The following is a 24,565-nucleotide window of genomic DNA, read 5'->3' as shown; positions in this document are numbered from 1 at the left end:
AGAACGTTCTCTGTTAGTAGCCTACACTCTGACAGCTTGATATCTGTATAGAATATGACTATTACAGAAATAAAAATGAAAGGAAATTACAGATGTTGCATCCATGTTATTGGCAACAATTAGCCTGGAACGCCAATATTTGCTTTTGTTTCTGTGGATCGCGGATCTACTGCAGATGAAACATCTGTCCTGACAGCGGTTTCCACTCCTCTCCTTGAGTAAAGACGCCTACATTCCTTTCGACATTCAAAGCAACGAGTTTCACCATTCAAACAAGCCTTTAGTTTTACAGAAGGGCTGGATTAGTTTAGAGGATGGGCTCTTCAGGGCGAGGCAACGTTTATAAGAATGACACTCAGCAGATCATTCATTCACCTCCGACACACGGAGAAACTTCATCGTTCCTGCTGAATACTCTAGGTAATGCTTTTTATTTAACTTCTCTGTTTGTCAGAAGAATGATATAAACTGTTAAACGGTTGAACTACTGTTCTGATTTTAAGAAAAGTGATGTCATTTGAGAGATAAAGCATTGATTGACTGTTTCTTACTTTGCATATAATGACAACTGAACTGAGCAATGCTGTGATTGGGATTTAATTATTTTCACATTGTTATGCTGATCATCTCTCTCTCTCTTAGTTTCTAGCTTGTGAAAATGGAGTCTTTGGCTGCAGCAAACACACAGTTCTCCATCAACCTGTTCAAGAAGATCAGCGGAGGAAACGCATCAGGAAATGTGTTCTTCTCTCCTGTCAGCATCTCCTCGGCTCTGGCCATGGTGTCGCTCGGTGCAAGAGGAAACACAGCGGCTCAGATGATTAAGGTGATCTCACACAATATACTTTTAAAAGAGGGTGACGGAAAAGTCAAAGTAGACTGAGACAGAGGGACCAGGAAGTGATGCAAGCCTTTGCACAACGAGCGCAAGCTTTTCAACCGATTCCAGCTCTATTTTAAAGCAACAGCACACTCAGAAATGAATCTTAAAAATAATAATAATAATAATAAAACATACAGCTTGTGTACTTCACTCTTAGAAAAAAATGGTTCGGTGGGGTTCAGTATCTAGAATTCTGGCTCAATTTTAAAGAAGCCCTTTAATGCCAAAAAGTTTCTATATAAAGAGAAATGCCTTAAAAATGATTGCATAACACTTTCATGTTTAAAGAGTTATGTTTTTTTCCCCTAGTAATAAAAAAATTGCAAGCTGTTTAATTCATAGAGTTTAATCAAATTTTATAAACTAGATCCATAAGATGATCTCATGATGGGAAAGTTCTATATATGAAGCACCTGATGGAACCCTTTAAGATTCTGTATAGAACCTTTTCTTCTAAGAGTGATTATATTCTATATTTCCAAGAACTGAACATTCAGAGAAATGCAACATTAAACTGTAAGCAACAATACATGTAAAAGTTTATTCACAGATGGGAAATTGTATTTCCAGAATGAGACCCAATATGTGTACATTGTATAAACAATCTATAAACAGTAAAATGCCAGTTATTAATCACTCTTTCCACTCTTTTCTAGTGCATTTTTTTATTCTAACTTTATTTGAGAAGTGATTTCAGTTATCAAAATAGTGAGGTTATCTTCATTAATTCTACCATAATAATGCTTTGTAGGTCCTGGGCTTTAACAATCCTCCACCTGCACAAGCAATGATGCAACAAGCTCAGAAGCCCCAGATTCCATGTGGCGTCAAGGTTCAGCATGGACCATCAATGATGCAGCAAACCCAGAAACCTCAGTTACCTGCTGAAGTTTTGGTATGGACATTTACATCAAACACTAACCTCATGGCTTTATGATTATTCTAACAGATATTTTTTTCTGAAGTGGTGCATGTATCCTTTGGGTTCGTCTGATTCATCTGATTAAATCTGACATTGTTGATGCAAACAGAAATGTCCTGCTCAGCCGGTACCGGGACAAAAACCTGAGGACCAAATTCATTCCAGCTTCAAAAAGTTCATGAGTGAGCTGAACAAACCAGGAGTCCCGTATTTGTTGAGTCTCGCCAACCGCCTCTACGGAGAGCAATCCTACCAGTTTATTGAGGTAAGACTTGGTTTATTCACTGGAGGTTCTGGAAATGTTTTCAACTCTAATATCACTTCCACCTCAATCGGTTTGCTGTATTACAGAAATTCCTCAATGACGCAAAAAGCTACTATGAAGCCGGACTGGAGAAGGTGGACTTCAAGAACAAATCAGAGGCTGCTCGTGTCAACATCAACAAATGGGTGGAGAAAAAAACACAAGGTGAAATCCAGCATAAACTTATTCTCAGTTTTAAACTTACTCTAAACTCTTACAAATAAAAGTTATTTCATGTTTTTTGCAGCACTTTAGTTTCAGTGAAAATGTCTTTTCAAGGGCCATGTTTGGCTTCATGGGTTCTTGAGTTGAGCTAGTAACAATATCAAACCAACCAGTTCAAATCACTGCTCAAAGTGAACAATGTCCATTTGTATTTTAGAGAAGATCAAGGACTTGATGCCAAAGGGAGCCATTGATGGGATGACGAAACTGGTTTTGGTGAACGCCATCTACTTCAAAGGAAACTGGGAGAAGAAATTCCCAAAGGAAGCCACCAGAGATGGGCAGTTTAAGCTGAACAAGGTGAGATTTCATGCTCTTTTTAAAATAAATTTTAGCAGTCATGATGAAATCTGAGGGGTTATAATGTGTTTCCATTGATGCTTGGCAGAATCACACTAAACCAGTGAAGATGATGCATCAAAAGGCGCACTTTCCTCTGGCCTTCATCCCAGAGATCAACAGTCAGGTTCTGGAGCTGCCGTATGTCGGGAAGAATCTCAGTATGTTGATCATCCTTCCTAACGAGATGGAAGACGACACCACTGGCCTTCAGAAGGTGATTTGAATGCTTAAAAGGGTCATGAACTGGATTATTTTATTATTTTATAATGTTTCCTGGGGTGCCCTTATAATGTTAGTATGATTTGACATACATTTTTTTAATAATTGAGAAATAAAAGGCATTTTTCCAAGCCTGATTTTAGCCTCTGGTTTGAAAGCTCTGTTTGAAGGGGCGTGTCTGTTGTGAGACTTCAGTGTAAACGCCCACTGCTGTAATTGGCTGACATGTTTGCATATGAAATAGCTAGTATTACATGTGGAACTCTCTCAAAATCTTTTACTACGTTTTTACTATTACAGCTATCAAGATTAATGAATCGTGAAAAGTATTGATAATATATTTAGATCTATTCCCATCACATGAAAGATTGCTCTCACGAATGTTTTCACCACATAACAATGTAAACATAATGTAAATACAGTAAAAGCTTTGTTGTGCAAAATCATTGATTTCATAATGAGTTTAAATGGCAAGTGTCCAGATAAACTTGTGCTGTGTAATGACAGCTTGGGTGATTGGAAAGGGACCGTTCTTTGATCGCTTTCTGTATATAAATAAATCACAGCTTAAATAAGATTATTTTCATCCTGCTAAGAGAAACGACGTGAAGTTGATCGTTTAGTCACTGGCTTGATTTACTGATGCATAAACAGTATTAAACGATTTTTAGAGATAATCTGTCTGAACTTGAATAATTGTACATCAGAAATCACTGATCACAGATCAGGCATTAGAATAAACATGATTACTTACATGTTTGTGGTGTTGCTGGCAGATCCATATTGTAAAAGTCTGTTTGCAAAGCCTGCGCCGAAATTGACCAAATAATCCACAGTGAAAAGCACCGAATACAAACAAATAATGCACTGCTGAGACATTCGCATTGTTGAAAAAAGAAACCCCATATCCTAGCATTAGGATCGTTTGGAAGGTAATGGTATTGATCCTGTGTCAATCTTTTCTAGTTCTCATGTCACTATTCACTAATGCTCCAGGGGGCGGCATCAAAGATGCGGTGATGTAGACATGGGCGTTGATATTCCTCTGCAAAGGCGGTCTTTCGCTGCCCTGTGACGTCATACGTCTCCACTTTTTAGATCCTGTCGTTTTCTAGCCTTGGTTTCAATAAAAGCAGTTTTTGGAATAACAAGGAAGTTTCGAGTTTTGAAACTTACAGTACAGGGTATTTTTATAGTATAACAAACTCTTAACTGTCAAAAGATTAATGAAAATTTGAATTCTCAGTTCATGACCCCTTTAATTAGCCAGCCGTAACCAGTCAGATGTTTACTGTACTTGTGGAGCAGTTTTTATTTTGACTGAACTATTCATCTGACATGTCTCTCTTATTATCCAGCTTGAAAAGGCACTGACCTATGAGAAGCTCATGGAATGGACCAAACCAGAAGTCATGCGTCAACAAGAGGTTCAAATATCTCTGCCCAGATTCAAGATGGAGGAAAAATACGACATGAAGAGTCTTCTGATCAGCATGGGAATGGAGGATGTTTTCGACATGCAGAAGGTGAATCTTTCAGGCATGTCCTCCAACAACGACCTGGTGGTGTCGAAGGTGATCCATAAAGCCTTTGTTGAAGTCAACGAGGAAGGAACCGAAGCGGCTGCAGCCACCGGCGCCGTCGTAATGACACGGTGTTTGATCATCCCGCAGGTCTTCAACGCAGACCATCCTTTCCTTTTCTTCATCCGACACAATCCAACCAAGACCATTTTGTTTTATGGACGCTTCTGCTCTCCATGAGTGAGTCCTGCTGCATGAGACGCTTCCAGCTAGTTTAGGTGGTGATTTGGTTAAAATGAGTATGAGAGACTCGGAACAACTATTGCAATTTACAGGATACAGTTTTGGAGGGGTCTCTTCATGCTACTGTATATCCAATCAAATCTATCAGTTTACATGAACATTTGTGTTGTTTCTTGCACAACATGAGGCTCTGTTATACAAGTCAAATAATGTGTGTACATTAACTGTAACTGTATATTAAACAGAAATTAAACAAATCTTCAATAAAACCTGCTTTGTTTGAGTTTTTATTGTAATTTAATAGAAACCGCTGTCACAAATAAACTGTAGTCAAACTGGTGCCTTAAAATAAACTGGTTACTTAAAGTAAACTGGTTTCTGAAAAGGTGTTGAGGGGGAAACATGGAAAGAGGGAAGTAAACTAACACTTTAATTAGTCAAATAAGTTATTTTTATAAATGTCACATCAGGATGTATACTGTATGTTGTTACATATATAATCATTCAATTAAATCTTTTATTGGCTAAAATGTTGTATTTTATATTTGAACCATTTGAGATTCCTGTTTCATAATACTACTGTATAAAAGTTTCTAAAAAACCAACCATAGGCAGTTTAATGATGGTAGGGTATCAGTCAGTGAAAAACCCTCAGTCAGTCACGTTCGACTTTATGTCAGACTGAACTAACGCATTGGGATCTCACCTGAGAACCCAGTTACCTTCGAGTGGTACAAAACAAGCCAATGCACAATGGCGAGTGAGATTTCGGAGACGAGTGGACAAGTTTGACTCTGCTACAATCATTCGTTCGAGTATCTGCAGAACAAGATAAGCTGTTTCAGTGTTGGATTGATGGCGTGTTCCAGTGGAGGTTGCACATCTGAAAGAGTATTCCTCTGCACAGATAAGTGCAGCAACTGTCCCCCTATATCTATAGATGGTTTGACAGTGAAAGTGCACTTTTCCCTAAAAGAGCAAGCGGACGGCGAGCGTCTTTTTTAAGACGCCTCTCCGTCCGTGCATTTCTGGATGTGGTCGCCTCTCAGGAACGGGGTCCCATGTCCAGACCTCTGGAACCTCCACGTGTGGTCTCTGGACGGGACGCGGAGGACTGTGGCCAACCTCCAGTGGTAGCTGACACTATCACTGAGCTAAAGCCCCCTCTACAAATCGCCTATGCTTTGACATAGCACCTCTTCATTGATTGGTGTTCTTCCTGTCAATGTCATGCTTTCTTTCTTGCAAGGCGGGTTGGAGCGCTCCCTCCACCCTGAAAGTGTGTGTTGCAACTATCCATGATGGGGAAACTTGATCATCAGGTTCCTGAGAAGTGCCAGGAGATTGAATCCTCCTCAGCCACGCCTCATCCCCTCTTGGGACCTCTCTCTGGTCTTAACGGCCCTACTGAGAGCACACTTTGAGCCTCACACACACACTCTCACACACTCATACAAAAATAGACTGAGACAGAGGAACCAGGAAGCAAGTTGACACAACGAGTGCATGCGTTCCAGATTTTAAAGGGGTTATGAACTGCATTGTTTTATTATTTTTTTATGTTTCCTGGGGTGCACTTATGATGTTAGTATGGTTTTTACACCAAAAATTGTCAAAATTTATAAATAAAAGGCATTTTGCCGCTCACTCCTTAGGAGTATTACCCCCACCTACTGGATAGCCTACATGGGTGATGCATCTGTATTTTTTTCTTTTTTTATTCTTTTTTGTATATGAAGATGTTATGCCCTCTGCTGGCGCTGTATGTTCAGCTCCTCCAGCTTCCACTCTTTCCCCTCAACTTCCAGGATGGGCAGAAGCATCACGATTCCCATACATTATACCCTATGCTCTAATCCTGTATTCTTTAAAAAGGTTAAAACAGCCCTACACTGAAAAAAATTATTCGTTGAATTTACTAAAAAAAAATTATGGTAAGTGGTTCCACACAATTGATTTTAGCTACATTTAAACAAATGCATTAAGTTGAACTGAAATTTAATTTGTTTAAATGTAGCTAAAATCAATTGTGTGGAACCACTTACCATAAAAAAATGTAGTAAATTCAACTATAATTTTTTCAGTGTATATGACTGAGAATCCCTCAAACCATGAGATTTACTGGTTGTTGATCATCATATTTGTTACATTTAAAAAATACATGCTCTACTGTTTCTAAAACATCACATTCTTCACACAAACCATTTTCATGCTTCCCCATTATTTATTGCGAGTGTTGAGTTCAGTCCTGTGCTGTACCCTGATTTTAGCCTCTGATTTGAACGCTGTGTTTGAAGGGGTGTGTCTGCTGAGAGACTTCAGTGTAAACGCCCACAGCTGAGTATTACATGTGGGACTCTATCGTAAACCTTTTAGCACTTGTTTACTATTACAGCTCTCAAGCTTAACTAATCATGTTGTTTGTTGGTTATAGCATTATATAAAGATGCATTTATAGCATTATACAGAGATGGCAAAAGTAGGCCTACACACATCCTTCACTCAAGCAAAAGTACAGATACTCATGTTTTAAAAAAAAAGACTCTGGTAAAAGTTGAAGTACACTACACTTTTTGGTAACACTTTAGAATAATGGTCCGTCATTAATAAGTAACTATGCAGGAAGTAATGAAGGACTTATGAGTAGTTCTACATTAACACTTCAGCTACTACTATTAACTAATATGGAAACAATATTAACTAATCAGTTAGTAATATCGAATTTAGGACTAAGATAGTTCCTTATTAGGTAATCAATAGTTACTTAATGAGATTGGCATCATTAAGAACTAATAAGTAATTATGACAACTTATAAAGAATTACTAATTAATTACTAATCACAACATTATCGTGTCTGAGACGTTAGCAATTATCTTTTTTTACCTTCAACGTGGTCATAAAATTCATCACTACTTACTCAAGTGTTACCTAGTCACTCTTCAAGGACTACTAGTGACCTGGACCAAGAGAAAAAGATGTTTTTCACTTTAAAATAATGGTCCAGATCACTAGTAGTTCCTGCATAGTGACTAGGTAACACTTGAGTAAATAGTGATGTATTTTATGACTATTTTCATAGTAAAAATGATCGTCTCAGACACACGATAATGTTCTTTATAATTTGTCAGTTAGTTAATAGTTATTAATGAAGCTAATATCATAAAGTAATTATTGATTACCTAATAAGGAATAATCTCCTAAATTTTATATTAGCCTACTTACTGATTATTTAAGCTTGTTTCTTTATTAGTTAATAGTAGTAGCTGAAGTGTTAATGTTGAACTACTCATTAGTCTTTCATTACTTCCTGCATAGTTACTTATTAATGACGGACCCTTATTATAAAGTGTTACCCACTTTTTCACTCAAGGTAAAGTAAAAAAATACGGGCTCTACTTAAGTAAAAAGTAGCCATTGCTACTACCTGTTTGTGTCACACTGGTAACTGGACCTCACATCCTATTAATGCTTTAATACAAAAGAACTTACAAATCTAATTTTGTTAGCTAATGAATGTTTCCAGGCTGAGCAACAACCATGTAATACACAAGCAGAGAAAAGCTGATGGAGTTATACTGTAAATTCTATTTAAGTACAAACAGAAAGAAAATTATAATGCAAGCATAATTTACACTTCACCTGATTTACCGGTTCTACAGCATATGGAAACTATCTGACTAAACCTGTCAGGTTTCAGATGACCGCTTAATACTGGAGAAATTAACAGCAGATTACACATTTCCATAATAAAAAAAGAAAAAGTATTTCTTTAAATCAGTACATGCTCAAATTGGTGACGATTCACTGGCCTAAACTGTGTGTGCCATCAGCACCAGCAACATGTGGCAACATCCCTGATACAAACACTGAGAAATAAAATTTTAGGGAAAAATCCTTAGCCGCTCCTAAATCTGAACCCCTGCGAATCGCTTCAAAAACTGGGCATTATCTGTCATACACAACCTTTAAGTGCTTTCTTAAATTCAACAGCGAATTCTTGAAAGCCAGCATTTTGTGCTTTTTAGGTTCGCACAATTAGCAATGCATTCGCCAGGAATCCTTTTTGCAGACAATTACATAATCTCTCTCATATATGGCCGTGCGTGATCAGGAATGTCTCAGTCATGTCGACATCGCTAACTCCCTCTGTCTCATCCATAACGTTAATCATTCTTCTTGTTGTCTTCTGCCTTGCTCCGTGGGAGCTTATAGCCTACGTCTGTGGTGCGTGATAGTCAAGAAAATTATACACCAATGGAGGAGTCATGTTTTCTGTTGAAAAAGGCGCACAATGACAAGAAATAGTATTGAAATACAGATTAGAATTAAAGTAATGAGCCAGGTTTGGAACTGTAAGTAGAAAGTACAGATACAGTATTTGTGTCAAAAATAAGAGTGAAAGTAAAAAGTTTTGAAGTACTGAAAAATCGACTTATGTACAGTAACGGAGTACTTTGTTACTTCCCATCTCTGTATATAGCATTTACATATAATACATGTAAAATTGCTTTCACAACAGAAAACTTGTGTTTCCTGAACGAGATCTAATCTGTAGCTGCGTCTGAATCACAAACTGTCTGAGTATGCACTACATTTGAATTTGAATTTACTTCAGTATTAAAAAGCGTGTTAAATGAAGTATGAATGTGTAGTATCATATGAATGAAATGCAGACGTACTACATCCGCCGTGTTGATACTGTCACGTGACCAACCAGCATCAGTTGCGTCGCTTCACTGCCATTCATAAATCCTCTCCCGTGGCCTCATGGGATAGTAAAGTGTCCATCGAATGCGCACTTCAGAACCTTGGAAGTAGTAGTAGGTCATCCGGGGACTTTTCGCCAGCCCCGGAGTATTCGATTCATCGAGTATTCGATGATCTTTCCACTCATTTAATTATCAAAGGCCTGAGGGCCAAAATCAACAAAGAATGTGTTTGACATCATCAGTTCTTCACTGTCTTTTCTAGTACATTTGAAACTATTCTAATGAGCATTTGAGTTGTGCATTCACAATATATGTTTAAGTTATCTTTATTAACTCTACCATATCAATGCTGTGTAGGTCCTGGGCTTTAACAATGAACCACCAATGATGGAGCAAACCCAGAATCCTCAGACTCCTGCTGAACTCAAGGTTTCGTATGAATATTTACATCAAACACTAACCCAGTTAACAGGGAACGTTCTCAGAACTTTAGCCAACATTCTGTCAAGGTTCTGTTGCATGAACAGCTGTATTTACTGTAGAGATGCATGTATCCTTTGGGTTCGTCTGATTCAACTGATTAAATCTGATATTGTTGATGCAAACAGAAATGTCCAGAGGAAAAACCTGAGGAACAAATTCAATCCAGCTTCAGTAAGTTATAATCAGATTCAGTTTAAAATGCAGTCCAACTTGCTCTCCCCCAAGCATCATGGGAAATGGCATGATGAGGACACAGATTAACCCTCCTTGGCTTATATCAAATTCTATTAAGTAAGATTGTAGAATATTACTGTCAAGTCAAGTCAAGTCACCTTCATTTATATAGCGCTTTTAACAATATAGATTGATCTATAGAAATATAGAAAATCATTCAACATTCTGAAAATGAAAAAATTTATGAACCCCCAATGCATTTCAGCAATGTGTTGCTAACATTCCCATTAAGATCTCTGGGCGTTCAAAACGTCCAGTATTTAAATGTTTTTAAAAAGTTTTTTTCTTTCTTTTTTTTTCTTGGTAGAGCAAACATTTAAGAAACGTTCTATCTTATAATTTTGTAAACATTACCAGAACATTACTTTGGAATGAAAGCTAATGTCCAAAACCGTTTCAGAAAAAAAACGTTCTATGAATGATGTTTAAGTTATGTTTTTGTGACTTTGGTCTTTTGGGAATATTATTAAAGACCATATAGCCTACTGTATAAGATATGACTATTACAAAACTAAAAATGAAAGGAAATTACAGATGTTGCATCCATGTTATTGGCAACAATTAGCCTGGAATGCCAATATTTGCTTTTGTTTCTGTGAATCATTTCGACATTCAAAGCGACGGGTTTCACCTGTCAAACAAGTCCTTTTTACAGAAGGGCTGGATTAGTTTAGAGGATGGGCTCTTCAGGTCGAGGCAACGTTTATAAGAATGACACTCAGCAGATCATTCATTCACCTCCGACACACAGAGAAACTTCATCGTTCCTGCTGAATACTCTAGGTAATGCTTTTTATTTAACTTCTCTGTTTGTCAGAAGAATGATGCAAACTGTTAAACTACTGTTCTGATTTTAAGAAAAGTGATGTCATTTGAGAGATAAAGCATTGACTGTTTCTTACTTTGCATATAATGACAACTGAACTGAGCAATGCTGTGATTGGGATTTAATTATTTTTCACATTGTTATGCTGATCATCTCTCTCTCTCTCTCTCTTACTTTCTAGCTTGTGAAAATGGAGCCTTTGACTGCAGCAAACACACAGTTCTCCCTCAACCTGTTCAAGAAGATCAGCGGAGGAAACGCATCAGGAAATGTGTTCTTCTCTCCTGTCAGCATCTCCTCGGCTCTGGCCATGGTGTTGCTCGGTGCAAGAGGAAACACAGCAGATCAGATGATTAAGGTGATCTCACACAATATACTTTTAAAAGAGGGTGACGAGAGAGTAGACTGAGACAGAGGGATCAGAGAAATTCCTTAAATGATTGCATAATAATTTAATGTTTAACAAGTTATTTTTTTCCCTAGAAATAAAATGTTTGCAAGCTGTTTAATTCAAAAAATGTTATCAGATTTTAAAAATGAACCTTCCCATGATGGGAAGGTTCTGTATATGAAGCACTTGATGGAACCCTTTAAGATTCTATATAGAACCTTATCTTCTAAGATAATTATATTGTGATATAAGTGATTATATTCCAAGTTTCTATATTTCCAAGAACTTACATTCAGAGAAATGCAACATTAAACAGTGAGCAACAGTACATTTAAAAGTTTCACAACATTCACAAACAAGAAATTGTGTTTCCAGACTGAGACCCAATATGTGTAATTTGAGTTCCAACATTATATAAACAGTAAAATGCCAACTATTATAATCACTCTTTTCTAGTGCATTTTTATTTATTTTTTTATTCTAATGGGTATTTAAGTAGTGCATTCACACTATTGAAGTGTGATGTTATCAAGATATCAAAATAGTGAGGTTATCTTTATTAATTCTACCATAATAATGCTGTGTAGGTCCTGGGTTTTAACAATCCTCCAGTAACCGGACAAAAACCTGAGGACCAAATTCATTCCAGCTTCAAAAAGTTCATGAGTGATCTGAACAAACCAGGAGTCCCGTATGTGTTGAGTCTCGCCAACCGCCTCTACGGAGAGCAATCCTACCAGTTTGTTGAGGTAAGACTCGGTTTATTCACTGGGGGTTCTGGAAATGTTCTCAACTCTAATATCACTTCCACCTCAATCGGTTTGCTGAATTACAGAAATTCCTCGATGACGCAAAAAGCTATTATGAAGCCGGACTGGAGAAGGTGGACTTCATGAACCAATCAGAGGCTGCTCGTGTCAACATCAACCAATGGGTGGAGACAAAAACACAAGGTGAAATCCAGCATAAACTTATTCTCAGTTTTAAACTTACTCTAAACTCTTACAGTTATTTCATGTTTTTTTGCAGCACTTTAGTTTCAGCGAAAATGTCTTTTCAAGGGCCATGTTTGGCTTCATGGGTTCTTGAGTTGAGCTTTATAGTAACAATATCAAACCAACCCGTTCAAATCACTGCTCAAAGTGAACAATGTCCATTTGTATTTTAGAGAAGATCAAGGACTTGATGCCAAAGGGAGTCATCGATGAGATGACGAAACTGGTTTTGGTGAATGCCATCTACTTCAAGGGAAACTGGGAGAAGAAATTCCCAAAGGAAGCCACCATAGATGGGCAGTTTAAGCTGAACAAGGTGAGATTTCATGCTCTTTTTAAAATTAATTTTAGCAGTCATGATGAAATCTGAGAGGTTATAATGTGTTTCCATTGATGCTTGGCAGAATCACACTAAACCAGTGAAGATGATGCATCAAAAGGCGCACTTTCCTCTGGCCTTCATCCCAGAGATCAACAGTCAGGTTCTGGAGCTGCCGTATGACGGGAAGAATCTCAGTATGTTGATCATCCTTCCTAACGAGATGGAAGACGACACCACTGGCCTTCAGAAGGTGATTTAAATGCTTAATTAGCCAGCCATGACCAGCCAGATGTTTACTTGTGGAGCAGTTTTTATTTGGACTATTTCAACTATTTCTCTGACATTTCTCTCTTATTATCCAGCTTGAAAAGGCACTGACCTACGAGAAGCTCATGGAATGGACCAAACCAGAAATCATGGGTCAAGAAGAGGTTGAAGTATCTCTGCCCAGATTCAAGATGGAGGAAACCTACGACATGAAGAATCTTCTGATCAGCATGGGAATGGAGGATGTTTTTGATGAGAAAAAGGTGAATCTTTCAGGCATGTCCTCCAACAACGACCTAGTGGTGTCGAAGGTGATCCATAAAGCCTTTGTTGAAGTCAACGAGGAAGGAACCGAAGCGGCTGCAGCCACCGGCGCCGTCGTGAGGCTAGAGTGTTTGATCATCCCGCAGGTCTTCAATGCAGACCATCCTTTCCTTTTCTTCATCCGACACAATCCAACCAAGAGCATTTTGTTTTACGGACGCTTCTGCTCTCCATGAGTGAGTCCTGCTGCATGAGACGCTTCCAGCTAGTTTAGGTGGTGATTTGGTTAAAATGAGTAGAAGAGACTCGGGACAACTATTGCAATTTACAGGATACAGTTTTGGAGGGGTCTCTTCATGCTACTGTATATCCAATCAAATCTATCAGTTTACATAAACATTTGTGTTTCTTGCACAACATGAGGCTCTGTTATACAAGTCAAATAATGTGTGTGCATTAACTGTAACTGTATATTAAACATAAATTAAACAAATCTTCAATAAATCCTGCTTTGTTTGAGTTTTTATTGTAATTTAATAGAAACCGTTGTTACAAATAACCTGTGGTCAAACTCTGGTGCCAATGAAACTTAAAGTAAACTGGTTTCTGAAAAGGTGTTGAGGGGGAAACATGGAAAGAGGGAAGTAAACTAACACTTTAATTAGTCAAATAAGTTATTTTTATGAATGTCACATCAGGATGTATACTGTATGTTGTTATATATATAAACATTCAATTAAATCTTTTATTGGCTAAAATGTTGTCTTTTATATTTTTACCATTTGAGATTCCTGTTTCATAATACTACTGTATAAAAGTTGCTCAAAAAAACAACCATAGGCAGTTTAATGATGGTGGGGTATCAGTCAGTGAAAAACCCTCAGTCAGTCACGTTCGACTTTATGTCAGACTGAACTAACGCATTGGGATCTCACCTGAGAACCCAGTTACCTTCGAGTGGTACAAAACAAGCCAATGCACAATGGCGAGTGAGATTTCGGAGATGAGTGGACAAGTTTGACTCTGCTACAATCATTCGTTCGAGTATCTGCAGAACAAGAGGGAAGCTGTTTCAGTGTTGGATTGATGGCGTGTTCCAGTGGAGGTTGCACATCTGAAAGAGTATTCCTCTGCACAGATAAGTGCAGCAACTGTCCCCCTAGATGGTTCGACAGTGAAAGTGCACTTTTCCCTAAAAGAGCAAGCGGACGGCGAGCGTCTTTTTTAAGACGCCTCTCCGTCCGTGCATTTCTGGATGTGGTCGCCTCTCAGGAACGGGGTCCCATGTCCAGACCTCTGGAACCTCCACGTGTGGTCTCTGGACGGGACACGGAGGACTTAAGTGGCCAACCTCCAGTGGTAGCTGACACTATCACTGAGCTAAAGCCCCCTCTACAAAGCGCCTACGCTTTGACGTGGCACATCTTCATTGATTGGTGTTCTTCCTGTCAATGTCATGCTTTCTTTCTTGCAAGGCGGGTTGGAGCGCTCCCTCCACCCTGAAAGTGTGTGTTGCAACTATCCATGATGCAGTGCACGGTAAGTCTCTGGGGAAACTTGACTTGATCATCAGGTTCCTGAGAAGTGCCAGGAGATTGAATCCTCCTCAGCCACGCCTCATCCCCTCTTGGGACCTCTCTCTGGTCTTAACGGCCCTACAGAGAGCACACTTTGAGCCCTTGCAGTCAAGTTCGTGTCTCTTAAGACAGCGCTCCTGACTGCGCTCACATCCATTAAGAGGTTAGGGGACTTGCAGGCATTTTCGGTCAACGAAGCATTCCTGGAATTCGGGCCGGCCAACTCTCACGTCATCCTGAGACCCCGGCCTGGATGCATGCCCAAAGTTCCAACTACTCCTTTCAGGGACCAGGTGGTGAACTTGCACGCACTGTCCGCAGAGGAGGCAGACCCAGCCCTTGCATTGTAGTGTCCAGTTCGCGGGCGCGGGGCGCTAGCGCATTGCCGTATTGAAATAGATTTATTATCCATTAATGCAGGCAAAAGCACACAACAATGAATGAGTTAAAATCTAAACCATCAAGAGTGTAACAGACACACATACACACACTGAGGCAGAGTGAGATCAGAGGATAAGTTGGAGACGGATTATCAGTTAGTTGAGCCAGAATATTCAACAACTATTACAAACAATTTTAAGTCTAAACTGTGACAGAAAATAGTCTTGTCTAAATACAAATGCAATAGCTAATAAAAGTAATAAATTATGTCTGAAAACAGTTATCAGCAATAAGGCTTTTCTTTTTTATATATATATACTATGCATTACATTTTATTTTATTTATTTACTATGACCAGAAAGCATGAAATCTGCATATTCTTAACTCACACATAATGCATTAAAGGGTTAGTTAGCTACCCCAGATAGTCGCGCAGTGTGATAAGAACATTGATCTGACTGTAAATCTGGGTTTCTTACAGGAGCGGCTGGACACTGGAAGCTCGTCCTCTACGCTGAAGGTTTATGTGGCCGCTGTTGCTGCTTCTCATAACACTTTGGGTTTAACTTTAACTTTAACCCAAGTTAGGGTGCTGCTGACGCTCGAATAACCCGCCCCAACCACTAACCCTACTATTCACAACAACTATAATGAGTGCGAACCCCACCCAACCATTAAACCAACGCTGAATGACGCTATAAGCTCCACCCCAACACCGGTCTGATACTGCTGGCCTTGCACTGTTGTCCTCAGACTGCTATTACGTATGGCTCTGCAGTTCATGATTATTGACTGCGTATGCAAAACTAATGTATTCATATCGCAACCATCTGTGTTCTGCGTCATTACAGTGGTGTTTACGTGCTCCTGCTGTAGCTGTCTGCCCTGTTATTGTGCTTGTGAACTTGGCCTCAGAATCAGATCGTCAAGGATCAACTCTAAAACTATGTGCCATATTACTAGAGAGAAGACGGCACCATCCCAGGAGAGATGAATATCATCTCTTTTCAACAGGTCAGGTCTGCCCCAAAAACTTTTACAATTGTCTATGAACCCTATGTTATCTTGCGGACACCACTTAGACAGCCAGCCATTGAATGAGGACAGTCTACTAAGTATCTCATTACTCCTTTGAACAGGAAGGGGTCCAGAGCAAATTACAGTTCCTGCCATCGTACTTGCTAGTTCACACATTTTTTCGATGTTAATTTTAGTGATCATCGACTGGCAAAGTCGAACATCATTAGTGCCGACGTGAATAATAATCTTAGAGAATTTATGATTAACATTAGTCAGCACTTTTAAATTTGCTTTGATGTAAACATGTGACTATGGTGGCTGGCTGGTGTCTCTATTTTCACGTTCCTTGTAATAAAATCGCCAATAACTAGGGCACTTTTCAACAGGATTCTCAGTGGGTCACTGAGTGGGGAGAACCTGTTTGATGTTCTAATCTAAAGTTTGGATGCGTGTCTCTAGTTATGAAATCTTCTCCGTCAGCCTGACTATCTCCCTGCATTTATTACATGTGTAGGCCTCTGTGCTGACAGAGAAGGCTATACTATACATGTGACGCGCAGTGCGAGTGACAATAACAGGAGTATTAGCTGAGGTGACAGCTAACAGACAGCAGACAAATGGCTAGTAGTGACAGTAGGGGCAATCCACCTGTCACTCAAGTGGCCACGCCCTTAATTATGCAGAACTTTAAGGCCTAATATAATTTAAATGGATGAAAGTTATAAAAAAAAAATCACCCCCTTCACAGTTGTCATGAAGGGCAAAATTAGCTATATAGACCAAAACCACTTTTTGTTCCAGGCTGTAAAAAAATTAATCTGCTGTAAAGTTGGGCATATTAATATGGGGGGAGGGGGTATATGGGATTGACTCTCTTTTGCAGCCTGTCTCTAGTGGCAGTTATCAGTCGATGAATTGCAGTTTAAGTCACTTCCGTGTTGGTTTCAAGAGAGAGACAGGAAGGTTGCTGCTTCCTCCGACACACAGAGAAACTTCATCGTTCCTGCTGAATACTCTAGGTAATGCTTTTTATTTAACTTCTCTGTTAGAAGTACTTTAATACAATGAGTAAACAGGTCTAATAGAACAGATTTGTACACTTCAGTTATGTATGTGTAACGGTGAAAATGATGCAAACAGTTAAACTACTGTTCTGACTTTGACAAAACTGATGTCATTTGAGAGATAAAGCACTAATTGACTGTTTCTTACTTTGCATATAATGACAACTGAACTGAGCAATGCTGTGTTTGGGATTTAATTATTTTCACATTGTTATGCTGATCATCTCTCTCTCTCTCTTACTTTCTAGCTTGTGAAAATGGAGTCTTTGACTGCAGCAAACACACAGTTCTCCCTCAACCTGTTCGAGAAGATCAGCGGAGGAAACGCATCAGGAAATGTGTTCTACTCTCCTGTCAGCATCTCCTCGGCTCTGGCCATGGTGTTGCTCGGTGCAAGAGGAAACACAGCAGATCAGATGATTAAGGTGATCTCACAGACTCACACAACAGTAAAAGTAGACTGAGACAGAGGAACCAGGAAGCAAGTTGACACAACGAGTGCATACGTGCCAGATTTTAAAGGGGTTATGAACTGCATTGTTTTATTATTTTTTTATGTTTACTGGGGTGCACTTATGATGTTAGTATGGTTTTTACACCAAAAATTGTCAAAATTTATAAATAAAAGGCATTTTGCCGCTCACTCCTTAGGAGTATTACCGCCACCTACTGGATAGCCTACATGGGTGATGCATCTGTATTATTTTTTTTTTTTTCTTTTGTATATGAAGATGTAATGCCCCGCCCACCCTCTGCTGGCACTGTATGTTCAGCTCCTCCAGCTTCCACTCTTTCCCCTCAACTTCCAGGATGGGCAGAAGCATCACGATTCCCATACATTATATCCTATGCTCTAATCCTGTATTCTTTAAAAAAGGTTAAAACAGCACTATCTGACTGAGAATCTCTCAAACTGTAATATTTACTGGTCGTTGTTTGATGTAATCATATTTGTTACATTTAAAAAATACATGCTCTACTGTTTCTAAAACATCACATTCATCACACATACCATGTTCATGCTTCCCCATTATTTATTGCAAGTGTTGAGTTCAATCCTGTACTTTTTCAGCATTATATTTAGATAGCCTATATAGCCAGAGATGGCAAAAGTACACACATCCTTCATTCAAGCAAAAGTACAGATACTCATGTTTAAAAAGACTCAATGACTCAAACCTTTCACTCAAAGGTAAAGTAAAAAAATATGGGCTCTACTTAAGTAAAAAGTAGCCATTGCTACTACTACCTGTTTTAGTGTTGCGCTGGTAACTGGACCTCACATCCTATTAATGCTTTAATACAAAAGAACTTACAAATCTAATTTTGTTAGCTAATGAATGTATCCAGGCTGAGCAACTACCATGTAATACACAAGCAGAGAAAAGACTAAGCTGATGGAGTTATACTATAAATTCTATTTAAGTACAAACAGAAAGAAAATTAGAATGCAAGCATAATTTACACTTCACCTGATTTACCGGTTCTACAGCATATGGAAACTATCTGACTAAACCTGTCAGGTTTCAGATGACCGCTTAATACTGGAGAAATTAACAGCAGATTACACATTTCCATTAAAAAAAAGTATTTCTTTAAATCCTATTTAAAAAAAAAAAAGTATTTCTTTAAATTAACTGTCATACACAACCTTTAAGTGCTTTCTTAAATTCAACGGCGAATTCTTGAAAGCCAGCATTTTGTGCTTTTTAGGTTCGCACAATTAGCAATGCATTCGCCAGGAATCATTTTTAATGCAGACAATTACATAATCTCCCTCATATATGGCCGTGCGTTATCAGGAATGTCTCTTTTCTCAGTCATGTCGACATCGCTAACTCCCTCTGTCTCATCCATAACGTTAATCATTCTTCTTGTTGTCTTCTGCCTTTCTCCGTGGGAGCTTATAGCCTACGTCTGTGGTGCGTGATAGTCAAGAAAATTATACACCAATGGAGGAGTCATGTTTTCTGTTGAAAAAGGCGCGCAATGACAAGAAATAGTATTGATCATGTCAGCAAATACAGATTAGAATTAAAGTAATGAGCCAGGTTTGGAACTGTAAGTAGAAAGTACAGATACAGTATTTGTGTCAAAAAAAGAATGAAAATAAAAAGTTTTGAAGTACTGAAAAATTGAGTTATGTACAGTAACATGCTTTCACAAACGGAAAAATTGTGTTTCCTGAATGAGATCTAATCTGTAGCTGCGTCTGAATCACATACTGTCTGAGTATGCACTACATTTAAATTTGAATTTACTTCGTGGGCATTAAAAAGCGTGTTATATGAAGTATGAATGTGTATTATGAATGAAATGCAGACTGACCAAATCCGCCATGTTGATACTGTCATGTGACCAACCAGCATCTGTTGGCCATTCATAAATCCTCTCCCGTGGCCTCATGGGATAGTAAACTGTCCATCGAATGCGCACTTCAGAATCTTGGAAGTAGTAGTAGGTCATCCGGGGACTTTTCGCTAACTGTGTTTTCGCCAGCCCCGGAGTATTCGATTCTGGACGCACCACGTGTAAATTGAGTTCCAGGCATGGCATAAACTGTAAAGTGCCAGCAATTAATCACTCTTTCCACTCATTTAATTATCAAAGGCCTGAGGGCCAAAATCAACAAAGAATGTGTTTAAAATCATCAGTTCTTCATTGTCTTTTCTAGTACATTTGAAACTATTCTAATGAGCATTTGAGAAGTGCATTCACAATATATGTTGAAGTTATCTTTATTAACTCTACCATATCAATGCTGTGTAGGTCCTGGGCTTTAACAATGAACCAACAATGATGGAGCAAACCCAGAATCCTCAGACTCCTGCTGAACTCAAGGTTTCGTATGAATATTTACATCAAACACTAACCCAGTTAACAGGGAACGTTCTCAGAACTTTAGCCAACATTCTGTCAAGGTTCTGTTGCATGAACAGCTGTATTTACTGTAGAGATGCATGTATCCTTTGGGTTCGTCTGATTCAACTGATTAAATCTGATATTGTTGATGCAAACAGAAATGTCCAGAGGAAAAACCTGAGGACCAAATTCATTCCAGCTTCAGCAAGTTCATGAGTGATCTGAACAAACCAGGAGTCCCGTATGTGTTGAGTCTCGCCAACCGCCTCTACGGAGAGCAATCCTACCAGTTTGTTGAGGTAAGACTCGGTTTATTCACTGGAGGTTCTGGAAATGTTCTCAACTCTAATATCACTTCCACCTCAATCGGTTTGCTGTATTACAGAAATTCCTCGATGACACAAAACACTACTATGAAGCCGGACTGGAGAAGGTGGACTTCATGAACCAACCAGAGGCTGCTCGTGTCAACATCAACCAATGGGTGGAGACAAAAACACAAGGTGAAATCCAGCATAAACTTATTCTCAATTTTAAACTTACTTTACACTCTTACAAATAAAAGTTATATCATGTTTTTTGCAGTACTTTAGGTTCAGCAAAAATGTCTTTTCAAGGGCCATGTTTGGGTTCATGGGTTCTTGAGTTGAGCTTTATAGTAACAATATCAAACCAACCAGTTCAAATCACTGCTCAAAGTGAACAATGTCCATTTGTATTTTAGAGAAGATCAAGGACTTGGTGCCACAGGGAGCCATCGATGGGATGACGAAACTGGTTTTGGTGAATGCCATCTACTTCAAGGGAAACTGGGAGAAGAAATTCCCAAAGGAATCCACCAGAGATGGGCAGTTTAAGCTGAACAAGGTGAGATTTCATGCTCTTTTTAAAATTAATTTTAGCAGTCATGATGAAATCTGAGAGGTTATAATGTGTTTCCATTAATGTTTGGCAGAATCAAACTAAACCAGTGAAGATGATGTATCAAAAGGCGCACTTTCCTCTGGCCTTCATCTCAGAGATCAACAGTCAGGTTCTGGAGCTGCCGTATGACGGGAATAATCTCAGTATGTTGATCATCCTTCCTAACGAGATGGAAGACGACACCACTGGCCTTCAGAAGGTGATTTAAATGCTTAATTAGCCAGCCATGACCAGCCAGATGTTTACTTGTGGAGCAGTTTTCATTTTGACTATTTCAACTATTCATCTGACATGTCTCTCTTATTATCCAGCTTGAAAAGGCACTGACCTACGAGAAGCTCATGGAATGGACCAAACCAGAAGTCATGCGTCAACAAGAGGTTGAAGTATCTCTGCCCAGATTCAAGATGGAGGAAACCTATGACATGAAGAGTCTTCTGATCAGCATGGGAATGGAGGATGTTTTCGACTCGCAGAAGGTGAATCTTTCAGGCATGTCCTCCAACAACGACCTGGTGGTGTCGAAGGTGATCCATAAAGCCTTTGTTGAAGTCAACGAGGAAGGAACCGAAGCGGCTGCAGCCACCGCCGTCGTGATGTTTTTGAGTTATATCAAACCGAAGTTCTTCAACGCAGACCATCCTTTCCTTTTCTTCATCCGACACAATCCAACCAAGAGCATTTTGTTTTACGGACGCTTCTGCTCTCCATGAGTGAGTCCTGCTGCATGAGACGCTTCCAGCTAGTTTAGGTGGTGATCTGGTTAAAATGAGTAGGAGAGACTCGGGACAACTACTACAAATCAAAACAGTTTAAGAAAAATTGATATGTGCCAACAGATCTTTTGCAATTTGCAGGAGAAAGACTTATTTAATTAAAGCTACACTGTGTGATATTTTCCCCCATCTAGCGGTGAAATTGTATATGACTACCCAGTGAATATTAGTTTCTGTTCCTTTCAATTCCGAGGGCGCTTTAACTCCTACGATGGCCGTATTATTCCAAGATTAGCATGGCTTCCAGTTCGACTTCGTCTAATTCCGCCTTTAAAACTATTCATCACCTGTGATCCGTCGCAGCACAGATTTATGTTACAGGGTAAACAATACTTTTTCACCATTGACGCGAGGAAAAGTAACGCAAGTTATACTAGAGGTCGTTCTGGCATTATGCACAACCATGCTATGGTTAGACAAGCAACTATAAACTTCGAATTTACACAAATAGACTGAATTACCTGTCGAGAAGAAAGCAGGCAACTTAGGCATCCGTTTTAAAATCTTTGCTCCTCATGAGCTCTTTCCATCTGGGAAAAGTTACTCCAGTATTGACTTTGGTCCTGCTGATTTGCCTGTCGCGTTGACGTTTTAATTCTCTCTTTCGCTTCCTTGGCGACTCTGTTACACATCCTTGAAAATAGGCGTGATCCTCCATCTTCAGCAATCTTTCAAATCTGCCGGCAGTCGCGAGTAATCTCCCCCTCGCATTCGTCACGGTGTCACTGAGTGTAAAACGCGAAAGGCGAAGCTTGAATTTCCAGGTATGTCCCTCTTTTGCGAATGTATTTTCAAGATGGAGGCGCAACATGGCTGCCACCATTCGAGCGACTCGCTCGTATGTATTATAAATGGCAGATTTTACGCTTACGAGAATACTTTATTAGTTGGTGGAAGTAATTACACATGAATGAGCACATATACTATTGATAGAACAAAGTTTTTTTTTGCTAAGTTACAAAGTGTAGCTTTAATAATAAAATTTTACAAAAATGATTTTGCTTCAAACACAAATTAATCCTACTAGGGTAAGTGGGACCTGCATTACAATTATTTGAAATACATTAATTCCTAATCATTTTAGATCAGGGTTATTATCGTTAACTAAAACCATAAATGTTACTTGAAAAAAAAAAACATTTAGTTTAAGTTGAAGTAGGCTACTCAAATAATTAAAAATGACAATGTACACAACAAAATTACGAAAACTTTAAAATGCAAACAAAATAGCCTATAATAAAAAGGAAATCTAATTGAAAATATTACCAAAAACTATAATAGTGTATCAATGATAAATGTTACAAACTGCTCGGATACGCAAAGTCTGAGGATCCAAAGGCAGTAGTTTATTAAAGGGTAATCCAAAGTAGTGATGTGAGCTTTCGAAACACTCCTTCATGAAGCTTCGAAACCTTTATGAATCTTTTGTTTCGAATCAGTGGTTCGAAGCGTGTTTTGAAACAGTGAATCATTTTGCAAAGCAAATGGTTCAATTGATTCAAAGCTTTTCTCCCATCACTAATCCAAAAATGTAATCCAAAACAGGCAAAAGGTCAAAACACAGGCAAACAATCCAAATAGATACCAGGAAAAATCCGGAAGAACAGGCAACAGGCTTAAAACCATGGAACAGATAATCAAAGAAGCGCTCAGAAATGCAGAGGTGACACATACAAGACTTAGCAATGAATGACGGAATAAATTAGGCTTATATAGATGAAGTTAACAAGGTTACGCAGTTGACAGCATCAGGGATGATGAGTCCGGGAGAGTTCTAGGAAACGTGTTTATGATTGAAGAAATTAAATGCATTGCAGTTGTCCTGAGTCTCATTCAGTTTGTGGTTTTGGACGGGTCTCTTCATGCTACTGTACATGTAATCAAATCTATCAGTTTACAGAATCATTTATTGAGGCTACATATTATGTGTATGCATTCACTGTAACAGTATATTCAGCATAAATGAAATAAATCTTTACAATTCTTCAATAAAACCTGATTTTGTGTCATTTTTAACTGTAAACCGCTGTGACAAATTAACTGTGGTCAAACTCTGGTGCCAATGAAGCTCAAAGAAAACTGGTTTCTGAAAATAGTGTTGAGGGAAAAACACGGAAAGAGAGGAAATTAATCTACCATTTTAATTAGTAAAATAAGTTTATTTTTATGAATGTAACATCAGGGTGTGTATATATATATTTATATATCATCAAAAAATGTATTGGCTAAAATGAAATCTTTTATATTTTTACCATTAAATTTGAGAATTCTGTTTCATATTATTACTGTATAAAAGTTGCTGAAAAACTTGTTGTTGTCATTTATAATTATAATTATAATAGAACTGCATTTCATGTATAGTTTTGAGCTTAATTGTCATGTTTTGATGAAAAGCCACTAAAAAGTTGCACAAACTGATCTGTGGTTACAAAAAGATGAGTAAATATGGCAATTAAATATTAACCAAACTCAAAGATCAACTCAAAAGCCTATTAGCCTATTTTATAATTAAAATAAAGCTTAATTTTAGGTTTAGTTATTTTGTTATGAGCTTTTATTGATTTTATTCGGGTGGGTTTTTCCATTCAATTTAGCCTTTATTTTTATTTCATTGTTTTTGTACTTGATTAGCTTATCAAAATAAATGTATTAAAAACCATTTTTTATTTTTAAGTTTTTCCATCTAATATAGGCCTATATATTTATTATTTTATCTATATTTGAACTATCCAAAGTAATTAAAATTTTAGTTTTAGTTGAGAATAACAACATTTGTCAAGAGTTTAGAGTTTGTGTCTACACACACAC

The 24,565-nt window shown here is 38.4% G+C and overlaps 2 protein-coding genes across 6 annotated transcripts; both read left to right on the top strand.

Moving 5' to 3' along the window:
* Positions 1-216: 216 nt before the first annotated feature.
* LOC307172348 (leukocyte elastase inhibitor-like) lies at positions 217-23,763 on the top strand. Of its 4 annotated transcripts, none has more exons than XM_079894660.1 (8): positions 217-420; positions 643-826; positions 1,635-1,778; positions 1,915-2,070; positions 2,157-2,274; positions 2,492-2,634; positions 2,723-2,890; positions 4,254-4,819. In XM_079894660.1, exons 2-8 carry the CDS (start codon positions 659-661, stop codon positions 4,656-4,658), a joined length of 1,302 nt encoding a protein of 433 aa, XP_079750786.1. In that variant the 5' UTR covers positions 217-420; positions 643-658; the 3' UTR covers positions 4,659-4,819. The 4 variants fall into 4 exon arrangements, with proteins under 4 accessions (XP_079750786.1, XP_079750785.1, XP_079750788.1 ...); XM_079894659.1 differs by having other exon boundaries at positions 367-420; positions 650-826; XM_079894662.1 differs by lacking the exons at positions 1,635-1,778; positions 1,915-2,070; positions 2,157-2,274; ... (1 more) ...; positions 2,723-2,890; positions 4,254-4,819 and adding exons at positions 9,729-9,800; positions 20,216-20,356; positions 20,443-20,560; ... (1 more) ...; positions 21,013-21,180; positions 21,293-23,763 and having other exon boundaries at positions 371-420; positions 650-826.
* Positions 369-13,578, top strand: LOC307172362 (leukocyte elastase inhibitor-like). Of its 2 annotated transcripts, none has more exons than XM_079894677.1 (7): positions 369-420; positions 11,096-11,272; positions 11,893-12,054; positions 12,141-12,258; positions 12,474-12,616; positions 12,705-12,872; positions 12,985-13,555. In XM_079894677.1, exons 2-7 carry the CDS (start codon positions 11,105-11,107, stop codon positions 13,387-13,389), a joined length of 1,164 nt encoding a protein of 387 aa, XP_079750803.1. In that variant the 5' UTR covers positions 369-420; positions 11,096-11,104; the 3' UTR covers positions 13,390-13,555. The 2 variants fall into 2 exon arrangements, with proteins under 2 accessions (XP_079750803.1, XP_079750802.1); XM_079894676.1 differs by lacking the exon at positions 369-420 and adding an exon at positions 10,810-10,871 and having other exon boundaries at positions 12,985-13,578.
* Positions 23,764-24,565: the final 802 nt, after the last annotated feature.

Source organism: Squalius cephalus, assembly GCF_949319135.1.
Source record: "Squalius cephalus genome assembly, chromosome: 15".
Lineage (NCBI taxonomy): Eukaryota > Metazoa > Chordata > Actinopteri > Cypriniformes > Leuciscidae > Squalius > Squalius cephalus.
Note: the sequence above shows the minus strand (reverse complement) of the source record. Positions and strands in the feature narration are given on the sequence as shown.